The following is a 19,751-nucleotide window of genomic DNA, read 5'->3' on the forward strand; positions in this document are numbered from 1 at the left end:
TATAAGAGGTCAGTACAGAAATCATGGGATTTGAATGTTTACGCATAATAGGCTGGAGCTGTGTGGGCACAGAGCCCTAAGAAGGTCAAAGGAGGCAGGGAGAAAACCATCTCAGCAAGGGTTAAAGATTTAACAGAAGAGAAGCTAGGAGAGAAGTGGACCAAGCTTGAGAATCCAGAACTTGAATTCATTCAACTTCATACATTTGAAGATGTGTCCATAGACTGAGTGCTCCTCTACCCTCCATCTCACCAGCTGTTTGACACTCTGGGCTGCAGAGCGAGTGGCATAGTAATGAGCAATCAGCAGCATTGTCTCAAACTCCTCATGGGCTGGAGAGTTTGCCTCACTGGACTTCACCAGGTTTTCACACTAGAGTGGGCAGAGAGCATAGCCTGGGTCAGGGGTCAGAGGAGTACCAGGGTCATAGAGTAGTCAACTGATAGCCACCTGGACAGAAAAAGGTACATCAGAGGGTAAAGATTTATGTGCATGAATGAAGAGACGAGGACAGGGACAGGCAGAGTAGCCTTGCCACTGTTCTCGACCCGACTTCCTCACCAGGTTGAAGAGGACATCCCGGAGGTCAGCCCAGCTGTGGTAGGCCTCAGCACTGTTGGTCCCGGGTGAGCTCACCATGTCAGTGAAGATCCTTTTGTAGATGTTGAAGTTCTGAAGGTAGAGGGGTAAGAAGAGCTGAGTGAGAAGTGGACAACTAGAGGAACAGTCTGGAAGTTGGGGCCAAAGAGAGGAAAACGGGCTATAAATGTGTGTGGAGGAGCTCGGGACAGCGATGGAGAAAGTGCTGATTATTTTTTAGGGAAGAGAATGAAGAAGAGTAAGTATATAACTGTTTCTCACTAACTGGTGCTCTGTGACTGGGGGCAAATGCGTGACTGAGAATGCAGTCAGTGTGAATGGGCTAATACTCCAGGGAGCTGCGATGCTCAGATAGGAATGCAGCAGCATTCATACTGGGGAAGGCCAAGGCCCTAGAGATGTGTGCAGGATTCACTTCTGAGAGACTGTTCCCTGTGTGTGGGCTAAGAGCTTGGAAGGTTGGTGTTCCTATGGTGGGTAAATCCTCCAGAGAGGTTGTACATTTTGGAAGAGACTGGGTGGGGTCTCTGAGCATGACACTGATCAAAGGATCCTTAACAAAGACAGTTCCTGAGGGGAGGGTGGTTCTCCAGGAGAAGGAAAATTTCCTTGAGGAAACATTCATCCTAAGGAGCAAGCTGGTACCTGTGGGTTAGCAGGGGCTCCGTGTTGCACATACAGGGCCAGTGCCTGGGCATAGCCACCCTCTCGGATCAGGTGAGTTGCATATAAAGCCACATACTTGTGCAGAATCTTGTAGTTCTGTTCCAGGGGTGGAGGAAAAGCATGGAGGAAGTCAGGATCAGTAAGACCAGGCTGGAAGGGGTGGTGGTGACTTGAGACAGTGGATTTGTTTGGGAGGCAAAAGGTATATGCAAGTCAGACCCAATTGGGCCTCTGACCCCGAATTCACAGTGTGGAAGACTAAGCTCTCTGATGCTGATTAGGCATCTGAACATGCACAGGAGAGCTGGGAACAGGAGGAAGAGAGCAGTACCTGCTTGGTAGCTGTTTCAATGCACTTGTCCCACTGGCCCTGCTCCACATACAGGTCCAAAGCAGCCACCACATCCACACCCACCAGCTGTGGATCAATGGAAAAGACAGAGTTAGGAGAGAGATGATGTGAAGGGGAGAACAGGGAGAGAATCTCTTGAGTCTCTGTGTGTTCTGCCTCCTGCTCCCTCTACAAGTCTCACCGAGTCCACTTTGCCCTGGTTCTTCAGGAAATCTTTATAATGCTGGTCCACATAGTCTTCATACCTGTGAAGATGTGCAGAGATCTCACACTTCATGGTCCTGGGATGGTCTCATGGTCACACCCTTCCCATGAGAACTTTCCCAGTTTTAACAAAAGGAAGTAAGATAATTTCCCACAGAGAAGGGGGAGTGAGCTTACCGGGGATCTAACTCCTTGGCTACACGCTTGGCCTTGTTCCACTCCTCACCCTCAATGAAAGCATCGATGGCTTCCTTGACTAGGTCCAGGTTCAGATAGAGCTCTGCAGCCTTCATGGTGGGAAATCAGAGACTGGAGACCATCTTTCCCCTCCACTCCTCAGGTTCCCCTCTGTGAACTCTTTCCTCTGTTTCCCCAGCACTGCATGCCACGCCTGCCAACAGGCCACTGCACGCACTTTCCTAGGTGTAGATGTCACCATTCCACCCATCTCTGTGGAATCTGTCTTTTCAGTCCCAGCACCCTACTTACTGCACTGTGCTTTCCAATTCCAATCAGCTGGGGTCCTATAGCCCGAACGACTTCCAGACTGCGTTGGGGAGGCAGAAACTTGATGGAGAGTTCAGCTGCCTGAGTGGTGGAGCAGAAGGTGGAAATGGGTAGGAGAGACAAATACTGCTGGGGGTCCTCAGGCTGATCTATTTTTTCCCTCCAGTTGCCAACTTTCTCTTTTAAACCCTCCCTGACCTTCTGCCCTCCTAGGAAAAGCCTGTCTCATGGCCCATCAGAGCCTGTAAGTGACGATCAGAGGACCTACCTAGTACCTCTCAGCTCATCGTCTTTCAGACACTTGTTGCTGTCATTTGGCCCTGCCACCTTTGACAAGTTCTTTGCCACAAACAGAATCTTGGTAGCATGGTATAGGGAAAGAAACCCTAAAATAGGAGCCCAGGACATTTTGTAAATATTTGTGTTGGGCTTTTCTGAGCCTCAGTTTCTTCATCATAAAAGTGATGGTTTGTTTAGACATGTACTGCCCAGAACGGCAGCCACTAGTCATCTGTGGCTGGGCCCAACCGAGATGTGCCGTAAGCTTAAATGCACACTGGTTTTCAGAGACTTAGTACAAAAAAAGGAATGTATAAAATCTCAATACATGTTTATATCAATTATATGTTAAATAATAGTTTGAATATATTGGGTTAGATAAAATGTTATAATTAGTTTCTTTTTACTTATTTGAATGTGGCTACTAAAAAAATTTAAATTACATGTGTGATTTACCTTTATGACTTGCATTATATTTCTCTTGGACAGTGCTGGTCTAGATGATCTTAGAGACACCTTCCAACCCTCAAACTCAGTAAGTCTACAGACCCAAGTGTTCTATGAACTTACTCTGTTTCCACTGTGATGCTGACAGCCTCACCAGACTTTAATTTCCACATGGTCTAATTTAGCTGTAGACTATGCTAATCCTCCTGGTCTTTCCCCAACTTATTCTTGCCTCTCTTTCTTTACCTACCAAACCCTTCAAATTTAAAGTGCCTCATCCAGGAAGCCATCCTCTGACTTACCTGCAGAGGGTATAGTCACGCACAGACCCCAGTAAACAACACCTCAGAGTAAGACACAGCAGATGCTTAATAAATACTTGCTGATTAAATCTGCTAAACTCTCACAACCAGATATCAGTCCTTCTTTCTACTTCCTTCTTCTCCAACTTCTAGGGGCTATTCGATTACAAGGCCTCAGAAGCCTAAGGGAAATTCTGAAGGGCATCATCCACCAACATTTTATTTAGGGGGCTGATGAATCTCGCCCTCTCGTAACTCCTAGTACCATATTTCCCTGAATCTAAGCCACATCATTTAAACTGTACATGTATCCCAATTTCAAAGATACTAAAATGTGATTATTTATATGTCTTAGAATTGATGAAACATATTGGCTTGGCTTAATCTGCTAGAAGCTTCTTTTCAGGGGCTGTTGGGTAGAGAAGTCTCTGCATTCTTCATGGCCTCCATCTGGCTCCAGCTCCAGGGTCTGAAATTTGTCCTTCTAGCTCTGGTCCCAGGCCTCCCTACTCCCTCACAAAGCCTTCCTGACCCTTCCAGCCCACAAAGATCTCAACCTTCTCTGAACTTCACTTTGAATCACACACTTTAGTGGTCACTGAGGTGATCACTTCACTCAGATGCAGTATTAGTTAAGTGAGCCACATGTTAATTTAACTTCCCCCAATTTCTGACTGTCAGGGTTCTATCTTATATCCCCTTTTACAGCCTTTGTAGGTTCTGGATCATCTGGCAAGCACTCAATAGATACCTGCTACTTGACTGAAAACAAAAAGACATAGCAGAAAAAAGACAAATGTCTGAGAAGGAATGCTGGGTATAAATGGAGGCCTGGGGAGGCAGAGGCCAGGGAGGGTGTGGCGGGCCTCACCTTCATCCAGCACTTCTCCACCGGGCCAGGGCTTCCTGTGTCCTGCACTTTGAGGTAACAGTCCACTGCGCGGCTATACTCTCCAGCCTGCTCCCACTGTCGAGCCTGTTCCACCAGCCCCTCCATGCCCCTGTGGAGATGGCAGTGTCTGTGACCGGGAATGGGGAGGGGCAGCCTATACTGTTTGACCCACCCCCAGCCCACATTTCCTGGCCCCTTGGCTTCATACCTGGCACCCTTCTTGGTAGCTTCCCGCTCATACTCTTCCTGAAGAGCCTCCAGCTGGCCAGGCACATAGTCCTTGCAGATCCGCAGGGCATCGCTCCATAACCCAGCTTCCTGCTCAGATTTCCAGGTATCAGGAGCGCAGAGGAAGGCGTGACAGCCTCTCACTGCTGCACACATGGTATGGTCCACTGATTCCTGGGTCTTTGGACCTCTCTTCTCCTTCCCCTTTCTCTCCTTCCCCTCCCCAATGCTAACCTGATCTTTCTCAGTACTAGAGGTCAGTGTAGCGCTCTGTGGGCTCACATATGACCTCACCCTCCCCTCATGGCCCTGAATTCTGTGTCCCACCTTGTAGTAATTGAGGGCCAGGCCTGGTCGCTGGGCCCGAAGCAACAGTCCTTCTGCTTTTTGAAAGTCCTTCTCCTCCAAGGCCCCCCGGGCCTGCCCCACCAGCACCTCGGCGACGCTGTCAGGGTCGTGGGCCTCGGCCACACGCTGAGCGGCCTCCCAGTCCTGGTTATGGACAAACCTGCTCCCAGATGAGGGCACAGGAGAGGTTAATAAAAGACTGAGGCCTCAACAGTGGGAGACAAATAGCCATGCAACTGAGGGGGTGGAAGATTTATTTATACTAGGTTTGGATGAAGGTGAGGTTGGTCCTGGGGCTGGGCTTGGGAGGATAGGATTTAGGAATTTCTAGGGTAACTCACATGAGGACTGCTTCCTTGGGTTTACCAGCCCTGATGAATTCAGCTTCAGCCTCCTCAAATTTGCCCTGTAGGGAGAGAAAGGCAGCCACACGTGACGAGGAGATTGGCATCACAGGCAGCCACGAGACCGGAGGTGTGGACACCGGCAGCAGTGGGCTAGGGGATGGACAGGAGGGCTCTGCGGGCAGGGCCAAAAGCAAGGGAGAAAGAGCACAGCCATACCTCGTCCTCCAGGTACATAGCGTATTTGAGATGAATCTCGGGGGTCTTGTGCTTGAGCGCCAGCCGAGAGAGTTCAAAAGCAAACTCAAAGGAGCTGAAAGGGAAGGTGCATATAAGGTTTGCCTACTCAATGCTTCCTTTTATAAGAGGAAAAGGGAAAGAGAAGGTGAGAGAAAACAGAAAAAGCAAGAATTGAGGGGAGGGAAACATTGAGAAAGACAATATGAAGTGATAGAGAAGCACAGAGAGATGTAAAGAAAGACAGGCAGCCCTATGATGGCCACATCACTGTCACGGTGGATCAGGACACATTTGGAAGAGCCTGTGCTTCCGGAGACCAGCCGAGTGTGAAAGGGTGGGATGCAGGAGGAAGGGGAAGGAGGCGTGAGCCTCAGCACTACACTGACAGGGTGGGGAGGGTTCCTGGAGCTCCCACCTCCTCCTCCTCCTGAGCCACATCTATATTAGCAGAAAAGCAGTCTCTCAAAAAGACTACCTACCCTCAGCACTCTGGCTCAATGCAGGTTAACTACTGGCGTTCATAACATTTTAAGAAGAGCTCACCATGCATTTAATGGAATCACACTTCTGTTACTCGGAAGTAAGTTACTGGCTTAGTGCATTTTAGCTTTAAAAGCTGTTCCCTCTCCACTTTTATCCTTAGAACTGCCAAAGATACACTGTTCTGAGACCCAGGGACTAGGGGAAGAGTTACCCATTCATTCTTGCCTCTCTATCAAGTCCTTCCAAGGATCTCTCCTTACCACATTTTCCCACTCTGCCTCGGCTTTTAGAAATGCTCTTGGGTTACACATCAGTTTTCTTTCTCTATGTAGAGGCCCTGTCTGGAATGGGGCCAGTGGAGAGAAGGCTTAGTGCCTCACCAGTTGTCAGCAGCATGGTCAATAGCAGCTTCCAGAAGTCCCAGCTTATTAAGCAGTCTCACTGCAGCCTCTCCTCCCAAGCTCTTCGCCCACAGATAGGCCACGTGTTTGTGGGCATTAGCTCCTCCATGAGTCTTCGCCACCTGGAAAGCAAAGCCACTTGGCAATTCTCCAGAGCAGGGATACATGGCTGCTCCCTTCTCATCTCTGACCTGACCTCAGCTTTGACAAGGATCAGGTGGTACCTGGGCTAGAATGACAGGAAGGCTAAGTTTCAGGGGCTCTTAGCCTGCTTACGGTCCAAGGATGGATTTCAGGTAGTCCACAAACCCTTAAAATTGCACGGGAAATTCTGTGTATAGGTGTGGACATTTTCAAAGACAACCACAATCATTGTAGGATTAGACTGTAACTGGAGAGTGGGAAGGAAGGATGGTTGTACCCCCAGTGTGGCCTAGATTCCTTACCCGGTAGGCCTCTTCCCAAAGCCCATTGGACCGGTACATGTTCACTGTTGCCTTCCACTCCTGGGCTTCCAGGTAGTGATACTCAGCCTCCTGCAGGCGGCCTTCAGCCTCCAGCTCCTGGGGAAAGGTGGGTCAGGATGGAGAGAGGGGCAAATGGAGCTTGTTTGAGGAGGAGATGAGCAGGGACAGAAGAAGGGCTCACCTTGCCCAGATGTAGGTGTGTGTCACTGAGGAGGTCTGGGTGGTACTTTCCTACTAGGCGGATCATATCATCATATAACTTGTGCTTTTTGAACATGGTAATGGCCAGATCAGGCTCCTCCACTGTCACATACAGCCTGGGGATGGGAGATACACCTGGGGCCTCTTAGACCCACATTCCTGCTCCTGAAGTCATTCCTAAGAGGTCTTGTCACTGCCTTCTGAGCAGAGGGCAACACCCTCAGACCCTAGCCCTCCCTCCAGCCCTGAAGCCTCATCTCCCTCCACGCCTCCTGGGGGGCCTCAGCTCACCTTTCTGCCTCACGGTACTTGCCCTGCTTCTCCATCTCCTGTGCCTGGGTGATGTACAGCACCGACACGTCTTCTGGTCTCATGCACTTCATTGCCAGCTGTGCACACAAAGCCAGAGCAGCCTCAGATGCCAGTCCCCAAGAGAAACAGAGGGCTGTGCAGAGTAGTCAGTGAAGCGGGGCTTAAGGGAACCCATTTTCTCAGGACCTCTGTGTTTTCCCGTCAACCACGGGGTGTGGTTGCTGCCCCTCTCCTAGTCAGCTCAGGGAGTTCCAAGTCTGTAAGAAGCAAAGGAAGAACTATATTCTGCTATGGCAGGAGGGCCAGAGACGCCCTGTGCTGGGTGCTGGGAACATGTGTTCCCATTACTATCCTCCTACCATACCCACCAGGTTCTTGGAGCAGAAGTGAGAACACAGTTGCCCATGTCACTAGGGTGTCAGGAGTGGTATTTTAGATACCCCAGCTCCCAAGCCCCATCTGCTCTTCAGAATTACTGGTCTGGGAACATAGGTCTCCATTCATCCTTGCCTTTCTCTGTGGCTAGGGATCAAAGTCACCAGACTATATTTTGGTTACTTTCTGAGCTTTCTGGGAACCCATGGAAATGGGAGATCAAAGACTAAGGAGAGTGTTGCCACAACCACAAAAGTGCAATTCTCTTGTCAAGAGCCCCACCCCCTTCTCTACCTTGTGCGCCTGCTCCCAGCGACCGGCCTGGGTGTACATGTCTATGGCATCTTTTGTCTGGTCTCCCTTAATGTAGAGTTCCTCCGCAATCTGTGGTTGAGAGGGGAAGATGCAAAAGGTCAGAGCAGCAGAGTTAAAGCAGCATGTAGGATGAAAGAACAAACCTCAGCTGGGCTGGCGTAGAGCCGGGGATACCACTATCGTACCACAACAGAGGAAAGACGACTATGGGTGTCTCAGACCTACTGTTTTGAATAAAAGACTGACCAAAAACAATGGGAGTTTCAAACAGCCTCACCTTTCTGCAATGCAAGGGATTTTTACATTTTAACTGAGTTGGAATTGTTCATGAAGAATCACTCATGCTAGCACAGAAGGAGGGTCTGTGTCATGCTGGAATGAAATAGGGTCAGTAAACCATTTCTTTCCACCCAGGGTGGTGATGCTGGCCCCAGAAAGAAGGACTTGGTGAGATGGCCCCACTTCCTGTTCTGGGTTCTCTCCTGTTACCCTGTACTGCATTGCCTCAGGCTGCAGAAAGGGGCTCTTCCTCACCTCGTACTCCTGCAGAGACGCATAATGTTGGGCCACACGAGGATAGTATTTGGACGCAGTGTTCCGGTCCTGCAGATCTAATATATAAATTGCCTTCTTCCACTGGCGGGCACCCAGGGCAGCCTCAATTGCTTTAATGGAGCACCTGGCATAGTTGAGAAAGCCATAAATATGTCATAGGAAAGAGGAAGATGGATGCAGGTAAAGGACTCCTTGGGTGTACTCCATCCTACATTTGGAGATCTCTCTTCCAGGTCTTGTTTCCCTTACTTGCCCCAGTTCTTCTCACCTCACATCTGATCTCCTCTGCACCCCCAGACCACCATACCTGGCTTCAATATAGTGATTAATGGCTGCATCAAGCTGCTTCTGCTGCACCAAGTGGTCCCCCCACGCCTCCTCTAGTCTCACCACCTCCACCGGGAATGACGATCGAGCCAACTCCACCGCTGCCAGAGATGGAGAGGCACTCAGCTCAGACTTCCAGGGACGGGACTCAGGAAAAGTAAGACAGGGAAATGAAGTGTGTAAAACAGGTGAGAAGTGGAGGGATAGAGAAGTGGAGCCAGTCAGCCTGAACAGAAATGCCAAAATAGGGACTGGGGTGCTGTTTGGAGGATGGGAGGTGGATGACTAGTACCTTTCATGAAGGCATTGCCTTTACAGTAGCACTCCAGGGCCCGCTGTGGGTTTCGAATCTTCTCAAAAAGATCACCTGCCTGTTAACACATACTAAATTACTACAATACCCCTACTACACAAAGAATCAGGATCAGCCCCCCAAAGAAGAGAATCAGCCACCAGTCAGGGAGGGCTATGCATTCCAAGACTTGTCTGGGTAGGAGAGGGGCACTGAGCCCTGGAGATAAGAAATAGGAGTAGGAATCTAGCCATACCCTTTCATAGAGTTCCCCCTTGATCAGGGCTGCGGTGATGTGTTCTACCAGCTCAGTGTTGGCTAGCAGGTCCTCTCGGGTCAGCACCAGCCGAGCAGCTCTGGCAGGGAGCCCTGCTTTGAGGTAGAGGCTAATGGCTGCTAGCCCATCTCCTTGGCTCTCCTGAAGTTCACCTGCTCGCTCCTCTTGTTGTGTGTCCATTAGCCACTGGTAGTAACCCCGGCGCAGCTTCTCTAGGGCAGGGTACCCCTGGACACGCAACAGAACTGAGAGTCACATCCCTCCTTCCTGCACTGCTGCTTTCCCTGCTTCTCCAATCCCACTGTAACAACAAAATCCTGGACACCAATGTCCTAACGTCTCACCATGTCATCTCCCAGCCCCAAGCCCATTCTAGTTCCTACAGTCTCCCTGACAAGAGGAGGGTTCTGATATTGGTGGAACCGAGTTCTGAACCATTGTGGAGAAGACAGAACCAGTACCTTGGCCTCAGCCACAGCGATACACTCGTCCCAACGGTGTAGCTCCTGGTACATGTTCATGGCCTCCTCAACAGCGTTCTAGGGGAACCCAGGTGGAGGAAAGAGGGACACCAGGAAGATATGAGCATCCGTAACCAGCATCTCTCCTCAGCCTGGCTAAGATACCAGTCCATGTGGCCTTTGCTTATATACAAGCAGAGGTGAATTTATTATGAACTAAAAGAAGCTTAAGCTTCAGGGACCCTTATTTGACAGGCCCCTTCCAAGGCAGTTTTTCTTTTCATTTTTTAAAATCCTCACCTGAAGATATGTTTATTGATTTTAGAGAGGAAGGAAGGGAGAAAGAGAGAGAAAAGGAGAGAAGCATTGATGTGAGAGAGAAACATCCATCAGTATGTTTCTGACAGGGGATCAAACCCACAACCTTTTGGTATATGGGACCATGCTCCAACCAACTGAGCCACCCAGCCGGGACCCTAGGGAGTTTTTCTTAAACAGGGCTCCTCGAATTGTTAAGCTTCAGGCCCATAAAACCTGGATCTACCTCCACGCACAAGAATTACAAAGACAGGCTCGGAAGTACAGGGGGAGAAACGTTCTATGAAAGAGAGTAATTGTAAGGACTAACACAGAGAAGGAAATCGAGGAGTGAAATAAATGGTGTGAACATTTCTATAAGTTCTCCTCAAACCTCTGGAAGCCCAGGAGCCAGTGCTCTTTCCTCCCTCAAGTCTGCCTCACTTTCCCCTCTGATCCCCTCATCCACCCGGTCCCTCTTCTCCCATTGCCTGTTCCAAGAAGATCATCTCAGCCAGTTTGTAGTTCTTCTCAAGCATGGCTAGACGTGCTCGGACCTGATAAAAGTCTGCTCCTTCTCCACCCTGTGGGGAAAAGGGAGGTTCTGGCTAGTCTGTCGGCGCGCAGGAGCCATTCTGTCTATGCAGGCTGGGACAGGAAGGCCAGAGAGGTGTGGAAGCTAAAAGACCTGGAGGGCTGAAAAACTTCATGGGCTAAGAGAATTGAGGTTTGGCGAGAAATCCCAAAACAATTCAACTTGAGGGTGCAGGTAGGGTGGGCAGGGTAGAGGGAATTAGTCATGGCGGGAAAACTGGGATTCCGGAGCTGAGAAATCTCAGGGGAGAGGCTGAATGAGTCAGGAGGATACTTGCATATTCCCGAGACACCTGGTCTGCAATCTCGTTGGTCTCATGCAGGAATCGAGCTTTTGCTACATGGCCCAAAGCGGAAAAGCACCTACAGCACGGAAGCAATAATAGCAATAGTAATATTATTATAGGATCATCATTAATTCATTGGTTCAGCAGGCATACTAAGCATCTATTATGTGCCAGGCACTGTTCATGCCAGAACTGAAGACACAAAGAGGATAAGACAGATGAGGGCCTTGCTCTCAGGGAACTTACTTTCTGGTAGAAACAAATAATTAGTAAACAAAAAAACAGAGATAATGTGAGAGAATGAAAAACAAAATTAAATGTGTGATATTATAGACAGTAACTGAGGGAACTACTTAAGTTGGCAGTCAGAGAAGGCCTGTCTGAGGTGCTGATGTTTTAACCGAGACCTTTTTATAAGAAAGAAGCAGTCATGTAAGATGGAGAAAATTATTTTAGGTAGAGGGAACAGTGAGCATAAAGGCCCCACAGCAGGAGTGAGCCTGGCATGCTCAAAGGGCTAAAAGGATACCAGTGAGGCTGGAGATGGATGGGCAAGTAGGTACTTGATATGAGAAGGAAGAAGAGGCCTTAGGACATGGCAAAGAGTCTGGGTTTTCCACTAAGTATAACAGTAAGCTGCTGGTAGATGCTGAGCAAGTAAATCTAACTTATGTTTTTAAAAAATTACCTCAGCTGCTATGGGATGAATGGATCTAAGGGTATAAGCACAGTCTCAGTGAGACTACTTAAGAGGCTTTTGCAACACTGGTGGCCAGTTCTAGGCTGGAGACGGTGGTGTTAGACTAATAAGATTCAGCATCTGGGTTTTTTGGTTTTTTTAAATCCTCACCCGAGGATATTTTTTCCATTGCTTTTCAGACAGAGTGGAAGGGAGAGAGAGAGAGAAACATTGATGTGAGAGAGACACATTGATTGTTGCCTCCTGCATGCCCCCCGATCGGCGACGGGGATCGAGCCTGCAACGGAGGTACGTGCCCTTGGCCAGAATTGAGCCCAGGGCCCTTCAGTCCGCAGGCCGACACTCTAACTGCTGAGCCAAACCAGCTAGGGCTCAGCATCCGTTTTGAAGGGCCTGGATTAGAGTCCCTCAGACTTGCTGATAGTCTAGCTGTGGGGAGTATGGGGAAAAGGGGATCAAGGATGACTCCTAGCCAAATAGCCGCAGTTGACATTGATTGAGCACCTATAATCTGTGCTCCTGGCACAGATGCTCTCACCTGTCCTTCACAACCACTACCATCCTTCTTTACCACCCTTCAAGGTTAATTCTATTGTAATCCCCATTTACACAGTGGAAATCGAAACACCAAGGCTTGGAAAGGTTATGTAATCTCTCTAAGGTTACAGAAGTTGGCAAATGGAGCCAAGATTTGAACTCTAAGAGTCTGGAGTTCCAGTTCGTCCTATAACTACACTCTCAATACCATACTCAGAATATACACATGAATGCATGGATTGTAGGGCATGGGTGTTAAAAGCTTTGAAGGGGCACCTAGTTACAAGAAGGGGAAGAAAAACAATAAAAGACACACTCTTACAGTCTAGGATGGGGGATGTTGGGAGCCCTACTATGAAGGGCTCTATGGCATTTGTTGGCATGGGAAGGAAGCGAACACTGGGGAGAAGCAGCGCACACATAAAACACCCACATGGTCAGCCCTACTCACTGCCGGCACCTTGGCCCTCTCACCTCTCAGCAATGTGTAGCTGCCTCGCCTCTAGCGCCAGTTTACTCAAGGTTTTCCACATCGCCTCTGTTTCTGGGGTCATTTCCAGAGTCTCCAAGAAGGCTGTTGCCCTGGAGAGGGAAGGAACCCAAGCACAAGGAATGAGTCTAGGGTCAGGAAGACATGAGGAATATTGGTGATGGGGCGGGGCAGGGGAGGGCCAGCCATATCCTGTTTAGATATGGCCAGTTTTACAACCCACTCCAGCTTATCAGCCCAGCTCCTTACCGGGTGTAGTTGCCATCATCAATGGCTGTTCCAAACTCAATAAGGCCCTCGTCCAGTGTGTAGGCAACTGTAGTCACACCTTCGGTCACCATCACCTCAGTCTTTCCCCCACCCCGCTCCAGACCTACAACATCACCCTGTAAAAAAGTCAATCCCCCACAACACCCGAATTCTAAGTTAGTGTTTCCAGGAGCCAACTGCAGAACAGAACCTGCCCTAACCCAACCCTCATGTTCATAGGGTGACCCTTGTTTTCCTAACATTTAGTTTCTCTCAAGGAAATAAAATTCCCTTATCTATGGTATTGTCCTTGCATTACAGTACACTTGTAGCTATGATGGCAATAATGCCTGCAGGTAAGGTGACAAAATGTGATATCCACTTCTGCTTCCAGCAGTTCCATGAATAGGTATTCCTAAGGATTAGCCTCTTAAAAGACAACTTGTGGTAGGATAGAAGAGAAGGTCTGATCTGCAGTATGAGAGAAAAGGAACTGGAACTCTGAAGGGCTTATAACAGAATCAGCACACAGGAAGTGACCTAAGAACTGCCCCTCCCAGTGGGGATCTTCCAGCCTGAGGGAACTCCTCATTAGGACTTGGTGAATTCCCAGGGCCACTGTAATAGAGACCCATATTCCGAGGGTCTACTATAATCTCGGGAATATGAACAAGAGTGGTCCTGGGCCTGGTCCACTATGGGGAAAGAGTCTAAGCTTTACTTATCAACTCCAACACAGAGATTATGGGTAGTGGGCAGAGAAAACTGAGTAACCTTCAGAGCCTCCTCAGGGCTCTAATTAATGAGCCTGACACTATGTCTGAGGAGCCCTGCTGTTGACATACCCTTATAGAGGACGTGGTGACCCTCTCAGGTGCCTCAATGTTGTACCACACACACAAGCTGTTTCTGTTCTGAGCGACTAGCACATCACTTCCTGGGACCCACTGCACATAGGAGCAGAAGTTGAGGATCATTGTCTTAGAGCAGCTTTCAATATCGTACAGATGCAACTGAAGAAGGAAGGGGTAGAGAGCACAATTAGAAGGGGATATGCGCTGTCTTTGGATCTTGACCGTTTCCCTAATGGTGAAATGTGGTGAACTAACCCACCAGTCAAGTACATGCTGAATGTCAAAGCTTATTGACCTGCAACCATTGGAGTTTATGTTGAGTTGGCATATTCTGACTCTGGCCAAATAAGAGATGACCTATAGAGCAAAGACCTACACCCTAGGAATTAAGTTAGGTGAAGGTCAGACTTTTATTTTTAGAATAACTGGGCAAGTTACCAGTCTCAATTACAAAAGGAAGACCTCCAGACAAATTAAATGGTCTGGAAATTTGTGATGTGGCTTTCACGTAACAATAAAAACAAAATGAAAAATCACCAGATAGTCTCTTTGCCCCAGAGGTTGAACTCTGGTGATACCATATTGAAACTATGGCTAGGAGGAGACTGTCCCCAAGCCAGCTGCAATGCTGTCAGACAAGCATAGCTGAGGCGCACTAGAGCAGCAGGTGTGGGTGAAGGCCAGCTAGGCACAAGGAAGAAGAATGCAGGAGTAAGGGTGTTTCACAAGGGCACAGACTTGGGAATACTAAGAGAGAAACAACTCTCACATTCCCCTACTGACTTTGGTGCCATCATGAAACAATCTCCTTAAGGGTAATATAGGATGGGTTGTGATATCAGATAGGAAGAATGTTGATTCTTCTAGGCCGTGTGCTATGCTAATGACATAGCACCAAGAAATTTTGTCCCATCCTGCTCCCCACAATCCCCAGTAGCAGCAATACCACATCCTCTATGGACCAGTCAATGGCTAAAGCCTTAGTAACCCTCCTCACACGAAGTTTCCGGTCCCTGAAGAGAAGCTTGTGCCCAGTCTCATTAAGTTCCAGCCAATCCACACGGCTCTCATGGCTGATGGTGCCAATGTTGTAGCCACCAATCAGATCCACTAGAGAGTAAAGGAGACAGGATTAAGAAGAGACATTCTACATAATCATATACAGGGCATGAGGCACCCTGCAAAAATCCGGCCTTACAATCATAGGTTGGGCTCAGTCTAGAGTATGTCCTGAGGAATGCAAATGGCCAATACAACATAAGTTTGCTAAGATGCTTAAGATGCTGGGTTTCTTTGAAAATTGTCGAGGTTTTGTTTAACTCTAGTTAACTCAAAAAGTCCAGACCCAGCAAAAATGTCATTCCTCTCTGGCACTCTTGGAGTTGTCTCATAGTAGATCAGAGCTATGGAGCAGTTGGCTTCTATTACTCACAAAATCCTCTGGAAGGCAGCACTGAGCACATTAAGCATGCACTCCCAGTTACAGCACACCCGTGAGAGAAAGTCAATGAACAGAATGACCTTGATGATCAGATTTGCTCCAAGGAGTTATGTGCACATTTGAGTGCCTATGATGTAAGAACACTAAGGGGCAAACACTGGTGAAGGCACACAAACAAAATCAGAAGAACCTCTAACTAACGCTAGGCTGGTCAGGACAGAGGATGAATATTTTAGTTTGGTCTGAATCTCGTAAAGAATATAAGAAACAGTCACACTTAGAACAGACTACTCAGGGATTCCTACAATGCTTGCAGGGAGTCTCCTGAACAAAGTCCATTCACAACTCTTATTGATATACGTTATTAACAAGCAATGTACCTGCCTTTGTTATATATGCTGAAACTAAAGACTAAATGCCCCCTAATATCTACAACTGGAAGATCAACTCCAAAATGAATTTTCCTTTAATTAAGGAGCAAAAATGATAAAGCCATGTTTTAATGCCCCAATTATAAGTAGAGTCATAGAATACTAGAGCTGTGGGGACTCTGTTTTACATACACTGAAGATGAGATCTAAAGAGTGAGGTGACTTGTCCAGAGTCTCACAGCTCATTATTGCTACTAGAACTTAGGCCATTGGACTATATTATTATTTCCATTATAGATATGTACATTTCTGAGCTCAGCAATCTGATGTGAAATATAAAATTCATGAAATGTAAAAATATCTTAGGAACAGATCCATATGTATATGGAAACTTGATTTATGAGAGATGACATGAACAAATTAGTGGGTAGAGAAGAATGGCCTTTCAATAAATAGTTAAACTACAAGAAAAATAAAATTAGATCCCAACCCATGTTATGCATAAAAATAAATTCCAGATGAAAAGCAAAATTTAAAAATGTTAAAATATAGGAGGGAGTAAGGAAGGATTTCTTAAATAAGACCCCAAAAATCCAAACTATTTCTTAAAAAGTGATGCAATGGACATTAAACTTTAAAGTGTCTGAACACTAAAAAGACGCTGAAAAGGAGAGAAAAGGCAAGCCACAGGCTGAGATAAAACACCTGAGATGCGAATAACCATCTAAGGCTATAAATGCACACACAGAAATCCTTAAAACAAGGAAGACCTGATTCTAGTAACGGACCAGGGCTACGATCTGGCAACTCACAGAAGAAACACAAACAGCCAATAAACCAAACGAACGACAACAAAATATAACGAGATGTTATCTCACATACATCAGACTGAGCCAAATTATGAAGGGAGGCAATTTCTAGGACTGGAGAGGATGTGGAAGAGTGGGAACTCTAACTGCTGGTAGGAGTATAAACTGGTACAATCTTTTTGGGGAGCAATTCGGAAATATTTAGTAAAATTAAAGATATACTTCTATGATTTAGTGATTCCACTCTAGGTATACATCTTAGCGAACTGAAACACTGTAACAACTTAAGTGTCCATCAGTAAGAGGAGAGATAAAAGATCCACAGGAAACATAATGAAATGAGGATTTGACAGAACTGGGTATGGATACACAAGTAATAATAATCTTAATATTATTAATAGCTAACATTCATTAAGTACTTATGTGCCAAGCACTAGTCTAAGTGCTTTTCATATGAGGTAAGGAAGTGCACTATAAACATCTATTTTGTTGTTAAAGTTATAAAAGTCTTACCTACAGCAATAGTCTTAATATCCACAAGATAAGCCAATTTCTTATTCTCTTCCATTCCCCGCTGACACCTCTCATTAATACGGACACTGAAACATGAAGGTGAGGTAAGGAAAAATGGGCTTAGGCAGTTGGGATGTCTGTCAAGAGCTCAAGTACCATATGGGATGAAGTTTTAAGGTTAATCTGAGGACATAGGAGTTAGAAGTCAAAAGGGAATTCTTTTGAGTTTCAAATTTTAGAGATCCTTGGGGGTTACCTGATGAGGTGGGGGTTCATGAATTCAGTACGTACAGAACCCAGGGTATCATTACTCCCATACTCTACCAGGGTCAGCTCTCCAGCATTGAAGATCATGCACACCTGGGGATGAATGGAACTGTTATATGGTGGAAAGGTTGCATGAAGAAAGAGAAAAACAGTAGAGGGAGGTGCACTGTCAGTTCAAAGAGACTCCCTACATTTCTCTCTATTCTGTTCTTCTGCCTATTTCACCCTCTACCTTCCTTATCTGCTGTCTCCTCAGCCTACTGCCACTTGCCATCCTTTTGACACAGGAGCTGGAAGGAGGCTTCTCAAGATGGTGATGGTGAATAGGCTCTACTCACATTTTCATTTTCGAAGAAATACTTTTCATGGCCACCAGATCCCTGCCAAGCTACCTGTAAAAGGAAGAGAAGACATAGGGAAAATGTTGATAACTATCCAAGACAATGCTGAAAAAATGAAAAGGGGGAGGCAGAGAAATCCTGTCTGGGAGGCTCTGACATTGCACAGAAGAGGTGCTATGTCAGATTTTGTGCAGGCCTTATGTTTCTGAGAGGTGGCATAAAAACAGCCTAACGGTGTGATTTGTATCCCAGGACTTGAAACGTCCTGAGCCTCATTCCCTGAAACTAGATTCCCCAATACCAGAATGTCAGTGCTTCCTGTGGAGATCTTCCTCCAGGGAACCTGGCTCCCCGAAGTAGCAGCTCAAGAAGCCCCCTTCCTGTCTTCCCCTCCCCCATTTTGGTTCCTACCTCACTAAGGCGATTAGTGTTCAGGTCCCCCAGCAGCAGTGTGTCTGACGTGTGGGCCACCAGGTAACGTTCCTTTCCCAGGATTTTCACTTCTTCCACCTCATAGCCATAGTGTGACTTGAGTACCACTCGGGTCCCCGATGATAGGTTCTTCACAATCACCTTGGTAGGGGACAAGTCTGAGATGTCTAGGCTTCCCCAACCCCAAAGAAGGGTGAACATGCTGTGCCCTTTGCCCACCTCCACAGTGCTAAATAAAGCTGATATCTTGTTTCCTCACCTGGCCCAGGACACTGTTGGTAATAAGAATACATCACATTTACTTAGTGTTTTACTATTTGTGAAATGCTTTGATATAGTATCTCTTTTGATGCTTATAACATATATGATTCTGAAAGTTCCACTGGATAAAACCAATCACTCTCCCTATGTGCCCACAGCTCTTTGTCAAAACCTTTCTAACTTTTACTACTGTTACTATATGATTTTTTGATATGTCTGTGCCTTTACTGGAATGATCTCGATTAAGGTACAGTGTGTTACAGGTGATTATCTTTGAATTCTCAATGACTAACGGTGCTGACACACTGAGAATGGGTAAATGTTTCTGGAGACAACGAAAGAATGAAGGAATCAGTGAATAATAAATGAAAGAAAAAAGGAAGGTAAAGTTAGAGAAAAGCAGACTCAGGAACTAAGAAACTAACTTGCAATGTCATACACGGTGAGTTCAGAGGCCTTAAAACAACAGAATTCACCCTTGTAATCCCACTTATCAGCTTCACCAGTTGACATCAGATAGGCAGTGAAGTTTTAAACCGGGAAGATCTAAGTGGCAGTCTCCATACCCCTAAGGCCTGGTGTCTAAACCTTTTCTTTTAATAAAATGGAAGAACTATTTCAGCAAAGTTGCCAGAGAGTTTCCCTGACACATTCTGTTCCCCAGAAAAACTCAGCCAGAGGTTAAATTTGACACTGTGGCTATGGCCAGAAGGCAGGGAAGTATTCCAAGGATGAATGAGCCATGGCAGAGGCTTTCAGTGGCTTACCTGGCTAGGTCCCACGTATGTCAACTCAAACTTGTTCTTATAGATGCTCCTTCGGAGGCAGCAGTCAAATTGTTCCACTCCACCACAGAGCGTGCCCTAGAGAGGAAAGCAACAGCATAAAGGGTAACACATGGCACACGGGCATGGGAAGGCATCTAGAGACACCAAAACTTAGGTTCTGGAATCTAGGGGAGAGTGGGTAGTTTTGGGAAGTACCAGCAGGAAAAGAGGTGGCCAACTGAGGACTCAAGGGCATAGTGGTGGGGTGTCAGGGAGAAATCAGCCCCACCTATACAACTCCTTGTCCTTTGGCCTCCAATAAAGTACACATTTCTCTTTCCTGCCTGTAATGTCAGATTTCTCAGCTGGGGTGAAAAGGGAGGAGGAGGTTCTCTAGCATCAGGAGAGAGTGCTACAGGACAAGGCAGGATCTTTCCCAGTGTGGAGAACATCACCAGCACAGAAAGGGGCTAACTAGTAACATACCGCACAGAGTCGTGAGCCATCCCGCTTCCAGGCCAAGGCTGTGACGGTGTATAAGTTGGCAATCTCCTTGGGCTTCGCCTCTTCCCAGATGCTTCTCCGAGGGCTCCAGTTGAGCACCCGGAGTCTGAAATAAAGGATGTGGCGGATGGAATGAAGAAGTGGAGGATGAGAAAAAGGGTG

The 19,751-nt window shown here is 47.1% G+C and overlaps 1 protein-coding gene across 1 annotated transcript in view; it reads right to left on the reverse strand.

The window, feature by feature from the left end:
* The window catches only part of IFT172 (intraflagellar transport 172), a 28,399-nt gene that overhangs the window by 2,077 nt on the left and 6,571 nt on the right, over positions 1–19,751 (reverse strand). Inside the window, exons 9-42 of the mRNA XM_016209673.2 lie at positions 19,572–19,695; positions 19,086–19,181; positions 18,037–18,198; positions 17,623–17,676; positions 17,274–17,377; positions 17,018–17,103; positions 14,881–14,993; positions 13,875–14,042; positions 13,030–13,166; positions 12,765–12,872; positions 11,045–11,129; positions 10,664–10,756; positions 9,876–9,953; positions 9,394–9,642; positions 9,138–9,216; positions 8,826–8,946; positions 8,498–8,642; positions 7,943–8,032; positions 7,253–7,350; positions 6,942–7,077; positions 6,740–6,856; positions 6,273–6,415; positions 5,389–5,482; positions 5,167–5,231; positions 4,805–4,985; positions 4,458–4,567; positions 4,229–4,358; positions 2,312–2,410; positions 2,000–2,109; positions 1,800–1,863; positions 1,598–1,684; positions 1,246–1,362; positions 562–672; positions 253–372 (exon numbers count right to left, since the gene is read on the reverse strand). Of these exons, the coding sequence (XP_016065159.1) occupies positions 253–372; positions 562–672; positions 1,246–1,362; positions 1,598–1,684; positions 1,800–1,863; positions 2,000–2,109; positions 2,312–2,410; positions 4,229–4,358; positions 4,458–4,567; positions 4,805–4,985; positions 5,167–5,231; positions 5,389–5,482; positions 6,273–6,415; positions 6,740–6,856; positions 6,942–7,077; positions 7,253–7,350; positions 7,943–8,032; positions 8,498–8,642; positions 8,826–8,946; positions 9,138–9,216; positions 9,394–9,642; positions 9,876–9,953; positions 10,664–10,756; positions 11,045–11,129; positions 12,765–12,872; positions 13,030–13,166; positions 13,875–14,042; positions 14,881–14,993; positions 17,018–17,103; positions 17,274–17,377; positions 17,623–17,676; positions 18,037–18,198; positions 19,086–19,181; positions 19,572–19,695 (3,874 nt within the window). The remainder of the gene's footprint in view (positions 1–252; positions 373–561; positions 673–1,245; positions 1,363–1,597; positions 1,685–1,799; positions 1,864–1,999; positions 2,110–2,311; positions 2,411–4,228; positions 4,359–4,457; positions 4,568–4,804; positions 4,986–5,166; positions 5,232–5,388; positions 5,483–6,272; positions 6,416–6,739; positions 6,857–6,941; positions 7,078–7,252; positions 7,351–7,942; positions 8,033–8,497; positions 8,643–8,825; positions 8,947–9,137; positions 9,217–9,393; positions 9,643–9,875; positions 9,954–10,663; positions 10,757–11,044; positions 11,130–12,764; positions 12,873–13,029; positions 13,167–13,874; positions 14,043–14,880; positions 14,994–17,017; positions 17,104–17,273; positions 17,378–17,622; positions 17,677–18,036; positions 18,199–19,085; positions 19,182–19,571; positions 19,696–19,751) is intronic.

This window comes from Miniopterus natalensis, chromosome 13 (assembly GCF_054644295.1).
Source record: "Miniopterus natalensis isolate mMinNat1 chromosome 13, mMinNat1.hap1, whole genome shotgun sequence".
Taxonomy (NCBI): Eukaryota; Metazoa; Chordata; class Mammalia; order Chiroptera; family Miniopteridae; genus Miniopterus; species Miniopterus natalensis.